Here is a 15,021-nt window from a genome sequence, read left to right as displayed (position 1 = left end):
AAAGTAGTAATGGGGAACAAAGAAATGATGGAGGAACTGAATAGGTACTTTGCGTCAGTTTTCATAATGGAAGACATTAGTAGCATACCAGAATTTCAAGAGAGTCAGGACAGAGGTGAGTATAATGGCCAACACTAAGGAGAAGCTGCTAGGGAAGCTGAAAGGTCTGAAGGCGCACAAATTACCCAGACCAGATGGACTACACCCAAGGGTTCTGAAGGAGGTAGCTGAAGAGATTGAGGAGACATCGGCCAGTGATCTTTTAGGAATCACTGGAGTCAGAAAGAATCCCAGAGGACTGGAAAATGGCTAATGTAACACCCCTGTTTAAGAAGGGAGAGAGGCGGAAGATAGGAAATTATCGGCCAGTTAGCCTGAACTCGGTCTTTGGTAAGATTTTAGAGTCTAGTATTAAGGATGAGACTGTGGAGTAATTGGAAATGCATGGTAAAATAGAGATGAGTCAGCACAGCTTCATCAAGGGGAAGTCATACCTGACAAATTTGTTAGAATTCTTTGAGGAAGTAACGAGCATGTTACACAAAGGAGAGCCAGTGGATGTGATCTATTTGGATTTCCAGAAGGTCTTTGACAAGGTGCTGCACAGAAGGCTGCTAAGTAAGATGTGAGTCCATAGTGTTAGGGGCAAGATACTGACATGAATAGAGGATTGGCAGATGGCCGAAGGCAGAGTGGGGATAAAGGGTCCTTTTTCAAGATGGCATCTGGTGATGAGTGGAGTTCTGCAGAGGTCCGTGTTGGAACCACAACTATTCATGATGTACATTAACGATCTGGATAAAGGAGTTGAAGGCATTGCTGCTAAGTGTGCAGATGACAGAAATATAGGTGGAGGGACAGGTAGTGTTGAGGAAGTGGGGAAGCTGCAGGAGAAATTGGACAGGGTAGGAGAGTGAGCAAACAAGTGGCAGATAGAATACTATGTGAGGAAGTAAGAGGTTATGGACTTTGGTAGGAAGAATAGAGGTATGGACTGTTTTCTAAAAGGGAAAAGGCTTCAGAATTCTGAAGCATAAAGGGACTTGGGAATCCTAGTTCAGGATTCTCTTAAGGTCAACATGCAGGTTCAGTTGGCATCAAGTACCTGGAGTTTAGAAGAATGAGGGGGAATCTCATAGAAACCTATATAATTCTAACAGGACTAGTCAGGGGGAGCACAAAATGGATGTTCCCGGTAACCAGGGAGTCCAGAACCAGGAGGTCACTGTTGAAGGATATAGGATAGGCCATTTATGACTGAGATGAGGTCCAAATGGTGGCGAGCCTCTGGAATTCTCTGCCACAGAAAGTGGTTGAAGCCAAAATATTGAATGCTTTCAAGATATTGATGTTAGGGCTAAGGAGATCAAAGGGTATGGGGAGAAAGCAGGAACAGAGTACTGAGTTGGATGATCAGCCATGATCATAGTGAATGGTGGAGCAGGCTTGAAGGCCACCTCCTGCTCTTATTTTCAAGGTTTATATGTTTATCTTTCTACTCGAGTACTATTCCTAGAAACACTTCCTGCCTTGTATGCGATGGTGCTTCAAGTCTTCTTCCTGCCATGATAAATCTCCTGATATTTCTACACACTGAACTTCATCTGCCACCAGTCTGTCCATTTCACCATCTTTTTCATATTCACTTGAGATTCAACACTATCCTTTTCACAACTTAACATGTCCCCAAGTTTTGTATTATCCACAAACTTCAAATCGGTGCCCTGTACACCAGGGTTTATATCATTTAGATACATATCAGGAAAAATGAGGGTCCCATATGCCTGGAGCTTTAAGTGCCCTGTGTAGCATGAAACCTGTACTGTTTGTGTGTGCTTCCCAGATGGATATGCTGAGAATTCTGCAATACTGGCATCTATGTAATATCGCAAGTGTGTGTTTTCTCATGTGCAATTGCAGCTACTGTATTTTTGACTTTGGAGTGGAAATTAATGAAAAGAGGAAGGTGGCTCTGGCTGTAGTTTCTGATGGAATCAACTGTTGGGTAGTTTTGAGCTATTGGTTTGCAGAGTTCCCTTCAGATGAAACGTTGCTATGAACACCACATAAAGGACTGATTGTCCATGAAAGATACTTTACCTGCTGAACATACAACAACATTTGGCAGATGCAGCGACGAAAAGAACTGGCAGACAAACTTCAAAACTGAAATTTTAAACGTAACTTCCTCTTTTTCAGCCACATGTTGAATTTCAAATTCTTTCACTATTTTGGATTCATTTTTCTGGAAATGAAAGACAAAAAAAAAATCAAATCCAAGGCAAGGGGGGATGTTGCTGGTTGGTCTTGGCGGATCTGGCAGCATCTGTGGAGAGAGGAACAGTGTTGGTGTTTCAGGTCCAGTCACCCTTCCTCAGAATCAAATCTCGTCATTTTAGGGTCACAATTTTACAATCATGGTGAGCAATTAAACATTAACGCAAAGCTAAGCACCCACAGTTACTGGACTTGAGCCCACCTGAATTATTGGCGTCAGCTCCCAAACCAGCCAAAATTGAGTCTAATTTGGGCTAGTGAAAACCTGGCTCAAATTAAAAGGGGCTTTTTATTATTGATCCATGGAACGTTGGTATCAATGGCAAGGCCAGCAGTTATTGCCCTGGAGGAGAAATTGAGGAGTTATCATCTTGACCCATTATTGTGTAGCAAAGGTAATCTTCAGAGCTAGGGGAGGGCCAGTTAATTTCTGCATTTTGACTCACTGACAATGAAGGAATAGTAGAACAAATCAGGATGGTGTGTGACTAGGAGAAGATCTTGATGGGTGTTCCACATGTATCTGCTGCTTTTGTTCCTTCTAGATGGTACAAATGGTGGATTTGGAAGTAGCTAATGATGGTGAGTTGCTGTAGTGCATTTCACACACTCAAAGTCTATGGTGGAGGAGGCAGTAAATGTTTAAGGTGGTGGATGGAGTGCCGATCAAGTAGATTGTTTTCCCTTTTGATAGCATTTTGTGTATCTGCAATCATCCGAGTAATTGGAAGACATTCCATCCAGTTTGCTTTGTAGAAAGTGAAACAGCTTTGGAGACTCAGGATGCATTACTCAGTACAGAATTCTTTGTATATTTTTCACTATGCTCCTGTACTCAAGTACACATGACAATAAAAATCTAAATCTAAGAATTCCTAGCTTCTTACCCACTATTATAGTCATGGTATTTAATGTTGCTGGTCAAGTTCAGATTCTGATGTCCCCCCTCCCACCCTGAGACAGTTGATAGTCAGACAATTCAGTCGTGGTAATGCCATTGAAGGGCTGGTGGTTAGATTCTCTCATGTTCAAATTGGTCAATGCCTGGCACAATGTCTTGCAACATTTACTTGCTACTTATCAGTTACTTACCTGAATTCTGTGCAGGTCTTGCTGAACCTGTTAAAATCCAAACCTTAAATTGCTGGTTCTTCAGAAATTAGTTTTTTTTAAAAAAAATTCTCTTCAGTTTTATTCACCTTGAGATAAAAGCTGCACAAATTGTTTTGCATTTCATTTGCATCTCACGAATTCATTTTGTTCAGAGAAGCTCCTAATTATAGAATGTATTTAAGTACACTGTTAGCATTTTCTATGCTCAGCTGATTGAGTTGCTTTTAAATTTTCATATTCAAATTTTAGGGGAGAAATAGCTAACCTTTCTATTTCCTCGAGAATGCCCATCTGTTATGTTCCATGTTAAAATGTACAGAATAATTTGTTCTTTCTTTTACTATTTCCAGGAGAGGAACCAGAAGATACAGAATATGAGATGCCCAAAGTGTATGAGGCTGTTGAATCTTTAGATATGCTGAAAGAGAGGTTGAACCTATTCATGTTCCTTTACAACGAGACTGTACGCGGGGGGCACTTAGATTTAGTCTTCTTTGAAGATGCTATGATTCACCTTGCCAAGGTGGGATAGAATTTATTTACCTTGTGAACAAAATTCAGCCCTTACTAAACTTGAGAATTCTGATTTTCTGTTATAAGCCTGAGTTTGGATTAATATTTGTTCATAGTGAATTGACAAAACTATTGGGAATTTTAGGAGTAAAGGATTAAGGTTGGCTGGAATATTGTTTTCTGATTTTAGCCTTGTTTCACTCGCCTCTGAATTAGTAGACTGAAGTCTAAAACCTTACTCCAAAGACTAGAATGCATAAGCTAATGTTGCGACCAGACCCTGGATAAGGTTTCTCGAGTTATTACAGTTCCAAATGGAAAACCCCAAATTGTCAAGTTTTCAGTTGAGGATGGATAAACTAGCTCCCCTTTTTTACTCATCTGCCCAACTCAGTTATTTGCTACAAAATTAATTTACAAAAGATCATCTTCGTTATGGATAGCTTTCCCTGAGACCAAACTTATGTTCCAAAAGAAGCCAATTTAACCAGGCTGTCTTGAGTTAATGAAAAGAATGGGATTATTAGTTACTAAATGTAGTGAAAAAATGCAATAAATACACAGATTAGAAATGAGAAGTGAGTCCAAGAAAAGGTAAAATGTTAAAAATATGCAATACAGTCTCTGAGTCATTCATGAAGAGTAGACTGTTCCTACACATTGGTAGATGTGCAGTTGATTTCAGGATTCTGGGCTTGGCAGATTAGTTGAAATACTTTCAAATTGTTTCTTTTTGACAGTTGCTGGTTGGCAGCTGTCAGAGTGAGGAAGTCTTTTATCTGTGAAGTGTGGATGACTAGTGGACCATTTTTGATTTTGACCTTCACAATACACCTCAAACTCAGGCTGTTACACATGAGTACCTCAGCAAAATGGCACGCATGGGCACCTCAGCTTACTAGCACACCTTATTCCACCAGCATGGGTCGGTTGTCTCAGTTGGCTGGATGACTGATTTGTGATGCAGAGTGATGCCAACAACTTCCGTTCAATTCCTGCACTGGCTGAGGTTACCAGTGCCTGAGGCAAGGTGATTCTCATGTTAAATCACCACTAGTCGTCTCTCTTTCTCCCAGAATAGAACAGTCCTGTGATCCAGAAGTAATATAGTGACTTTACTTTGTTCTACTAGCACAGACAGACCAAGGTTGAACTGGCTTTCAACCACTGTTATTGTGCACTCTTCAAAGAGGAAGACACAAAACCATGTTTCCTACTGTCTTTGCCTCCACATCATGTTAACTTTCTGTGATAATTCCCAGGAGATTACAACTCAGTTTGTACTTCTCCCAGTTAAGTCCATTCCTTTGAAGCCTCCTTGACATCTCATCAGGTGTGACATTTCAAGGTGTGTCTCTCTAGACAGTCATTGAATTCATATCTACAAACAAATTTTGGCTGTATGTCCTTTTGTAACAAAAATATTTTGTAATTACAAATTCAATGTGCCCATAAATGCTTCAGGGCTCATCCGTCATCACAACATTGGGCTGATATTTCAGTGCAGTACAGTGTTGAAATTGCCATCTTTTGGATGATATTAAATTGAGGTGGGAAAAAAATCCCATGATACAATTCAAAGAATAGCCTTGGAGTCCCACAGGTGCACTGACCAACAGTTCATGCTAGCAACACCAGGTAAAACAGTTTATTTTGACATTTTCCTCCCATTTAAATCTGTCTCTTCTGTTTTTGATTTTGAACAGTTTTGATAGGGTTTCATTATTTGGTGGCATCATTATGGCCTTTGAAATTTACTGCAGTCCCAGTAGTAACAGTCTTACTGATCTTCAAGGCTGACTCCCCCAAGGTTTGCAGGAGGGGTAGGTGGTGATGCGGAGGAAATGGGTTGGGGGAGATGTCATTTAATTTGCATGTGATCAGCAGATTCTCCTTGGTACATCGGCCATCTCTGCAACTCATGTAACCTTCTGTTTTATTTTAATCTGTCATTTTCCTGTGTAAATGGCTGATTTTAAAATTCAAAATTTGACCTCATCTTTTATGGAGTCCAGGCTTCAAGTCTAACCTGTTGCCTTTCACTGCTCTTCAAAGCAAGATAGGGCTGGATTATATTCTTCTGGAGGCTGATATAACTCATCTCATGAGGCCACCATTCTTAAGCCAAACCTATTATGGACTAGGGAAGATGGAAGTTCACATTATGGAGTTCCAGTCCCATTTTTGCACTTGCATTGCTGTTACAGTCAGAAGTCAACTGAGGTCTACCAAGGATTCCTGGCTATAGGATTCAATATCCTTTATTAAATTATTGACCTCAGTCAGTTCTCCTTTTAACTTTATTTTCCTTCAAGCTTTATTTTGTGAATCCCTTCTTAAAGTTGGGTGGCAAGTTTTTAGCACAACTTTGAATAGAATAAGTTACATTTGTACATTGTCATTCATGTGTAGAAACTTGCATCACGGAGGCAAAGCTTTAAATTACGATAGATCCTGATCTAAAAAAAGAGTTATTGAGATATGGGGTGATGTGTCAACCAACTGTTTACTCAAAGTGATAGGCTTTAAGGAAGGTCTTAAAGGAGGAAAAAGAAATTAAACAGAAGGGTTTAGGAAGGCTATTCCAGAATGTATGGCTGATGTTGCTGAAGGCACAAGCAAACACATTTGGCCAACGGGAGAGGGTGCATCTCAATCATTTTTCTAAAAGTAGCTCAGGGGAAAGAGTGTATAGTAAAAGATAAAATTTCGCTGCAACTATTGCAACTGAGATTAATCATAAACCATATAGGGAAAACTGAATTAATTTTATGATGTGACATGATCGTATATAATTTTTTAAAATTTTGTGATTGATTTTCAATCATCATTTATAATGTCCTTGTCTACAATTCTTCAATTATTTTTGATGATAGGATTTTCATCTTAACCTTTGTCTCGGGATTCACTTATAGATATCGCGTATCATTAGAACTCCTCGAGGTAATGCTTTGCTTGTTGGTGTGGGTGGGTCAGGAAAACAGAGCTTGACAAGACTTACTTCATTTATTGCTGGATACCAGACATTCCAAGTCACTCTCACAAGGTAAATCCACAACTGAAGTATTAATATTTCTTGGTATGAACAGCATGTCAAAGAATAATAGCAACTGTATATCTGATCAGCTTATAGTCCATGAATGGACTACCTGATGCCTATCTCTACTTTTGGATTAAAATGTTAGGGCAGAGTCTTATAGGGGCCTGAATCATGTGGGCCATGTCCATTTCCATAACAATCTTGAATTTAAAGGATGATCATTGTCTGCAAAATACTCCCCCACCGATAGTTCAACCACTTGTCAAGTTTCATTAACTAAAATTAAGTAAAGACCTGCTCCCTCTCTTCTATGGTTTAAAAAGCTTTTCTGGATGCATTTTAAGAATTCTGTGCTGTCTAAACCTATCACATTATGTCTACCCTATTTAATTTTGGGGAAGTTGAAATTCCCTGCTATTACTATTCTATTTCTTTTACATGGCTCTGAAATATGCCTGCATATCTGCTGTTCTATTTTTCTCTGACTGTTTGGAGCTTATTGAACATTGCGAGCAATGTGATTGCTCCTTTTTGGTTTTTAAGTACGACCCATTTGGCTTCTTGTAAGGGGCCTTCTAAGATATTATTCCTCCTTCCTACTGTAATTGTTTCCCTGATCAATATTATGACACCCACCTCTCTACCATGACATACTCAGCATTGTGAATACTCCACGATGAAGTCACCCACAGATCCAGCTCTGAAATGCAGTTAGCCAGTAGCTGCAGCTGGATACACTTCCTGCACACATGCCCACGAAAGAAAACTGAAGTTTTCATGATTTGCCACATAACACAGGAGGAGAATGTCACAGATGTGAGCTCTGCTGCCATGATTTCCTTAAGCCCTCAGTTATTCCTTTTCTTAAAAGAATTATGCTTATATAAGCTTATTTTAAAGGCCCTGAATCTTTAATCTGAAAAACAAGTCAGAAGAGATAGAAAAGAGGAATACACACCTACCATCACTTACCCATGACATGCTGGCATGATCATTCAATGCTGCAGGACCGCTGTGGCTTAACTCTTAGCTCCTTTCCCTATAGTTCAGCAGGAACCAGTTTCTACACGGCAAGATGGTTGGAAGGGCAAAAGCAAGTGCAAACAAACACTTTCTTCTCCACTTCCCTATCTCCCCACTGACCTAAATCTAGAGACTTGCACTCACTGTTCAGCTGCACTCACATTATAATATAAGTTAATCTGCTACGTTGTTGAGGTGCCATTCCTACCACTGTGGAATTAGAAAGTGCAGAGCAGATTTTCCTTTTGGTTTTCAGCTCACACTTTGTGCTAATATCTCTTAAATTAATCTAAGTTCAAAAATATAATAAAGCAGAATGTCATTAGGTGACTTCTTGTTTCAGAAATGTCCTTGTTTGTGCAATAACTTTGTCATTTCTGAAATCCTTGGAGCAATGTTCTTAGCTGCACTCTGTCCTGGGAAATCTGTACTTACTAAAATGCAAACTGTTAAATAAGCCACACTGAATAATTAAGGCAATAACATTATATTGGGATGAGAATGTTAAACCATCTTGCAATAGATTTATTTTTGTGTGGTTTCTATTGTAATCGATTGAAAGTACTGAAGCACGACAGAATAGGTAATAGAACTAACTATATGTAACTTCATTTATGTATGCTTAGGTCATACAGTGCCTCAAACCTGCTGGAGGATCTGAAGTTTCTGTACAGAACAGCTGGGCAGGAGGGAAATGGAGTGACATTTATTTTTACAGACAATGATATCAAGGATGAGGCTTTTCTGGAGTACCTGAACAATGTTCTGTCTTCTGGAGAGGTAGGGTGCAATCTTTAACGTTCATGATATATTTTTAAACCAACATTAGTATTTCCTCTCCTTTCAAAATATGCTACAGTTTTATTCCTGTCCTTGCTAGTGAATGTCAGAGTATACTGTTCTATGGAGACTTCACTGTTCCTTCACAGAGACTGAGACAGCTTTGTAAACCACCAACCACAGCAAAGTCAGTTAAAATAATGTTGTAGCAGGCTTAGAGATGGGACACAGAACAGATCTTGGTAAACAGAAGTGCTTATTAAACTATATACATTATGTACAGAGTAGGATACGATCCCTGCATGATGACATAGAGTGAGTCCGTCCGCAGACGGTATGTCACATAATCTGACATCACTTCCTGTGATGTCATCAGCTATCTTATTGATAGCTGCTGCCTAATACAACACCTCCCTGCAAGTATTCAACCTATCCCTGAATGTTTTTTCCCTTTCCCATCATTAACATGTCTACATTTTATTCATCATTACCATGTCTACATTTCTCTTCTTTGTCCTATATCCCATTTCCTCACCACCAAGTCTGTTGGGGATTAGGCTTCAATGTTGATATTGTTCTCAGCCCCCATGGTGAATGGCTAAGAATGGTGCTGGGTGTATGCTTCTTTCTTGGGAGCTAAGATGAACATCATTTGTTCCTTTTTCTTTGGGGAAGTTCCCCATAGTGGAATGCTGCTCTTGTTGGTGGAATTAACCATTTGTTTTGTTTTTCTGGGTGGGCTTCTTCCTGTGAATTGAATGTCACATGGCCACAGTGTCTGTTGTCTGGTAAGAAGTGGTTCAGGGCCACCTTCCAGCAAACCATGTGGTGCATTGTGTGCCATTTTGTCAGCAAAACTAGGTTTTGGAGCCCCAATGTTGTAGTTTTTTCAGTGTCATTGGGACTGTTTCTGCCACATCCTCATGTGTATTCATTGGTGAAATGATTCCTGGAATGACAGGACTAATATATGAAGAAACTTGATCAGTTAGGACTCTATTCATAGGAGTTTAGAAAAATGAAGGCGGGGCCTCATAGAAACCTAGAAAATTAAGGTTCTTGAGTAGATTTGTAGCTCGGGTTGTAGATGCTGTGGTTGGTTCACTTGCCGAACTGGCTCGTTAGTTCGCAAACATTTCATTACCCTGCTCAGTAACATCATCAGTGCAGCCTCCAATGAAGCGCTGTTGTGTTTTCCCACTTGGTGTTTAAACTTGTGTGTCCATTGGAATTCGTTACCTCATTTCCGGTTTTTCTTTGCAGTGGTGTATATATAGGATCTAATTCTACGTGTTTATTGATGGCTTTTTTGGCGGAGAACTAAGCCTCTAGAAAGTCCTGTGCTTGTCTCTGTTTGGCCTGTCCTAGTATCCTGATGTTGTCTCAATCAAACCGGTGGTTCTCCTTATTCGAGTGAATGAAGACGAGTGACTACTGGTCATGTCTTTTTGTTGTTAGTTGGTGTTCATGTATTGTTGTGGCCAGTTTCCTTCCTGTCTGACCAATGTAATGTTTGTTGCAGTCTTTGCATGGAATCTTGGAATCCGATCATAGAATCCCTACAGTATGGAAACAGGCCCTTCGGCCCAACAAGTCCACACCGAACATCCCACCCAGACCCATCCCCCTATAACTCACCTAATCTACACCTCCCTGAACACTACGGGCAATTTTAGCATGGCCAATCCACCTAACCTGCACATCTTTGGATTGTGGGAGGAAACCAGAGCACCCAGAGGAAACCCACGCAGACACGGGGAGAATGTGCAAACTCCGTACAGACAGTCACCCGAGGCTGGAATTGAACCTGGGTCCCTGGCGCTGTGAGGCAATAGTGCTAACCACTGTGCCGCCCCAATCTTGTACATCACGTTGGTTCTGTCCATAGTGGGAAAGGGGTCTTTGGTTCGAGTTAGCAGTTGGTGTAGGGTTGACATAGGTTTGTGTGCCACAATTTGAACCGAAGACCCCTTACCCACTATGCACAGAACCAACGTGATACACAAGATCCCACGCAAAGACTGCGACAAACATTACACTGGACAGACAGGAAGGAAACTCACCACAAGAATACACGAACACCAACGAACAATAAAAAGACATGGCCAGTACTCACTCATCTCCATTCACACGGATAAGGAAAACCACCGGTTTGATTGAGACAACATCAGGATACTAGGACAGGCCAAACAGATACAAGCATAGGAATTTCTAGAGGCTTGGTTCTCTGCCAAGAAGGCCATTAATAAACACATAGAATTAGACCTTACATATATACCCCTACAAAAAAAAGCCAGAAATGAGGTAACAAATTCCAACGGACACCAGAGTTTAAACACCAGGTGGGAAAACACAACAGCGCTTCATCGGAGGCTGCACTGATGATGTTACCGAGCAGGGTAATGAAACATCTGCGAACTAATGAACCAGCTCGGCGAGTGAACCAACCACGACCTAGAAAATTCTAACAAGACGAGACAGGGTAAACACAGGAAGGGTGTTTCCAATGACTGGGGAGCCCACGATCAGGGTGACAGTTTGAGGATATGGAGTAGGCCATTTAAGACTGAGATGAGGAGAAATTTATTCACCCAGAGAGTGTTGAGTCTATGGAATTTTCTGCCACAGAAAGTGGTTTAGTCCAAAACATTGAATGTTTTCAAGGAGGAATAAGTCATAGTTCTTAGGACGAAAGAGATCAAAAGGTATGGGGTGAAAGCAAGAAAAGAGCACAGAGTAGAATGATCAGGTCTAATCATATTGGATGGCAGTGCAGACTCAAAGTGTTGAATGGCCTACTTCTGTTCCTATTTTCTGTCTTTTTATTTTTCTGTGAACTGGCAGGGATTCTTCTCTTTTTGATTGATCATATCTGTAGATGAATCTCCATCTGTGCTGATCTGAGCTCAATCTTCTGGGTAACCCTTCAATGTTCTTCCCTGAAGAAGTGGTCTGCATAAGTTCTTTCATCACTTGTATTAAGCTCATCTTTAATACCTTCTGGGTTCATGATGGAGTAATTTTCCAGTTGTGCAGTATCTTTGAAGTGCCCTCTCAAGCTTTCTGCTACCACATGATGCTCTAGGCTGGAGCTTGCATTTGGCATATCTTTTAAGGCTTCAGCGATACAGTTATGATGTAAAGGTGCCAGTATTGGACTGGAGTGGACAGAGTCAGAAGTCAAACAACACTAGGTTATAGCCCAACAGGTTTACTTGAAATCACAAGCTTTCAGAGTGCCACTCTGCCACCTGACAAAAGAGCAATGCTCCAAAAATTTGTGATTTCAAATAAACCTGTTGGACCTAAACCTGGTGTCGTGTGACTTCTGATTCAGTGATACAGGTTCTTGTTGTTTGAAAGCAATTCATCCTGTATCTCTCCTGAGGGCTCCGACATTGCTGACATTTCAGTTGTTCCTTGCTTTCCTTTGGCTCTGGCACTCCACGATTTCTTTGTTTGACTGATAAAAGGAGTGTAGTTGCATGCTGCCCTTTGCACTTCCTCATTCGTTGATTGTGTTGTGACACAAAGGGATATTCTTGAATTTCTTGGGCAGTCTGGAAGGCCCTGTGTTGGTTGTGCAATTTCTGTGAGTTCCTGGAAGTTGTCCTACATCATTGTCTCTAAAAGAACAGTGCGAGGTCTAGAGTCTCCAGTTCTGTTTGATGCTGTGGTTAGTGATGACCTGGTCTACATTTTTATCTCCCTGTTCCCTAATGGGTGGTGTATGTTCTGGGATATGTCACTGTGCCTGCTGATGTGGAATGTTGGGGGTGAGGGTGTTGGTTTGGTTTGTTTGCATCCTGTGAGTAGATGAGCTACAAGGCCATACATATTTTCCTGCTCAACAATGATTTGGAAAGATGTAGAGAATATGGGAAATTTCTCATTGCTGTGTTAGAGTCTCGCAGTCAAGTGGTCTAAAGCCTCAATGGAGGCATACTGTTGAGGACTGGAAGAGCTCTGGTCTCATCTGAGTGGTGGAGAGCCTAGCAGGAAAGAAAGCGGAGCAGCAATGGGGGTGTGGAGTAATGGAGCACCATTTCTGTGGATAATTCAGGAGGCACAGGAGAAATACATCCCAAGGAAGATTAAGTATGCTAAGGGGAGAATGAAGCAACCATGGCTGACAAGGGAAGTCAGGGACATCATCAAAGCGAAAGAAAAAACATGCAATGTGGTGAAGATTAGTAGGAAGCCAGAGGTTTGGGAAGACTTGAAAACCAGCAGAGGATAACTATAAAAAGCAATAAGGGGGTAGAAGATGAAATATGAGAGTAAGCTAGCTAGTAATATAGAACTTCAAGAGAGTCAGGAGACAGAGGTGTCTGTGGAGCGATCACTAGTGCTAATATGTTACCCTCAAGATCATGAGCCTTTATTTTCTACAATAACCATATGCCTTCGGGAAATCTATGAAATCTATGATTTCAATGAACGTTACATCCACCAGTTCCCCTTTATCCATTGCACGTATTTCCTCAAAATATTCAAATAAGTTGGTTAACTCTGCCTGATTACCTTCAACTTTTTCTAAGTGGTCTGCTAATGTCTTTAATTATAGCTTTAATATCTTGCTTATGTCAGATGTTATGCTCACTGGCCTCAGTTTCCTCCTTTCTGTATCTCTCACTTCTTGAATCCAGGGTTTATTGCTTTTGAGATTCTGTTTCTTAATCTGGAGCCTGATTTCTTGTATTAACTATGCAGAATCGCTTTCCTTGTTCTACCTATGTTTTTGGCATCTACATCTATCATGCTGATATATCCACCATCAGCCCCCCACCCCACCCCGACTTGATGTTCTTGTCTGACCTTAAGCAGCTGTCTTATCACAAAGCCTTCTGGACTTCTACTCTTTGCTGTAAAGAACAGTGTTAATTCCCCTCGTAAGACTGTCCCCTTCTACTACTAACGTTCCTTTCTGCTGCCCTACTCTGGGATGGTTTCCTGTTACATCGTGGCAAGTTCGGCTATCTCACCCAAACTGTTATCCAAACAAGTTGAAAAAAACCTGTTTCACAATTGCAAAGGCTGGTGCATCTATACTCATGCTATCTTGGTCCCCTTACCTGCCTCACTTGTAGTCATACTCTCCTCTTCCTGAACAGTGAACAAATCGGAAGACTGCTTCCTGAGAAAAAGTGTGCAGGTAAGTTACCCATCCCTGAAGTGTTGCAGTCTCCGTTGTTTGGCCCCTAGCTCAAACAGAGTCAAAGTTACTCGAGCTGCAAATACTTAGTGTAGATGTTATTGACCTGGATCATGCTGACATCCAGGAGATCCTACATTTCACAATTCAGACACATCACATGCACTGCCATCCTAATATGTTTTAATTAATTGTTTTTTTCCTTCAATTATTTATTTTTATTTTATATATATTATATTAATCTTAGCACCAGTTCCTGTACTATGTTATGGAGTTGGTCAAGATGGCGGCGGAGTAAGCAGAGCAGTGTTCTGACTCCTGGGCTCAGGAGTCCATGGCTCATCTGCTTTTCCTTTTTCTTCCTTTCTTTTTGTTCCATTTCCTTTTTCCTCTTTTTTTGGCTTACCGTCTTGTGGATAGCTTGGACAGCATCAGCAGTGGTGAGTTTTCCAGCAAGTCAGAAGCAAGCTTCTGTCCCTGGCAGCGGAGGGAGGCAAGATTGGGCCTAGTGCCTGGTGTGGGAGCTGGCAGCAGCAGTGGTGGGCATTATGTTGAGTTTGGGCCCGGATTGAGACCCGACACCTTCAGCTGCAGTGCTGAGGTCGGCCCAGAGCAGACTCATGGCAGTGATGGCGCCAGTGGAAGCAAAATTGCGCTGAAGAATGGCTACATTGTTTCAACGGCAGCAGTTTGGCTAAGTTTTGCTTCATGCTGGTGTTGGACTCAGCATCAGGATGGAAGAGTCTGAATCCAGGCCCATGGCTAAGGCACTTAACAAGGACTGTAAAGTTGAACCTTAAACTTTATTTTGTTATTTTTTACGTTTATGCTCTATGCCTTGGTTTCTTTTCTGTGTTTTTAAGATGGTGCCAAATAGTGGTGACATTATACAACACTTTTCACTTTATTTGTAACAAATATGTGTTCAATCAATATTAAAGCTTAGGAATAAAATAGACCTTAATCACTTACCGGATACTTAGCAAGTAGCTAGTTTCTTCCCTCATTGTAGAGTAAGAACTAATTCTAACAGAATAAAAAGGTTGGAATGAGCAAGGGAACACCTATTTTTCCGCCTCAATTAACTCCCAGCACACTATTCAAAATCACACATATGAAC

General features: G+C 40.9%; 1 protein-coding gene across 1 annotated transcript in view; it reads left to right on the top strand.

The window, feature by feature from the left end:
• LOC109919602 (dynein axonemal heavy chain 5-like) overlaps nucleotides 1–15,021 on the top strand; it is a 251,683-nt gene that overhangs the window by 172,897 nt on the left and 63,765 nt on the right. The window contains exons 52-54 of the mRNA XM_048605989.1: nucleotides 3,741–3,913; nucleotides 6,819–6,949; nucleotides 8,593–8,746. Coding sequence (XP_048461946.1) covers nucleotides 3,741–3,913; nucleotides 6,819–6,949; nucleotides 8,593–8,746 — 458 coding nt within the window. The remainder of the gene's footprint in view (nucleotides 1–3,740; nucleotides 3,914–6,818; nucleotides 6,950–8,592; nucleotides 8,747–15,021) is intronic.

Source organism: Rhincodon typus, chromosome 15 (assembly GCF_021869965.1).
Source record: "Rhincodon typus isolate 14 chromosome 15, sRhiTyp1.1, whole genome shotgun sequence".
NCBI classification, from domain to species: domain Eukaryota; kingdom Metazoa; phylum Chordata; class Chondrichthyes; order Orectolobiformes; family Rhincodontidae; genus Rhincodon; species Rhincodon typus.
Note: the sequence above shows the minus strand (reverse complement) of the source record. Positions and strands in the feature narration are given on the sequence as shown.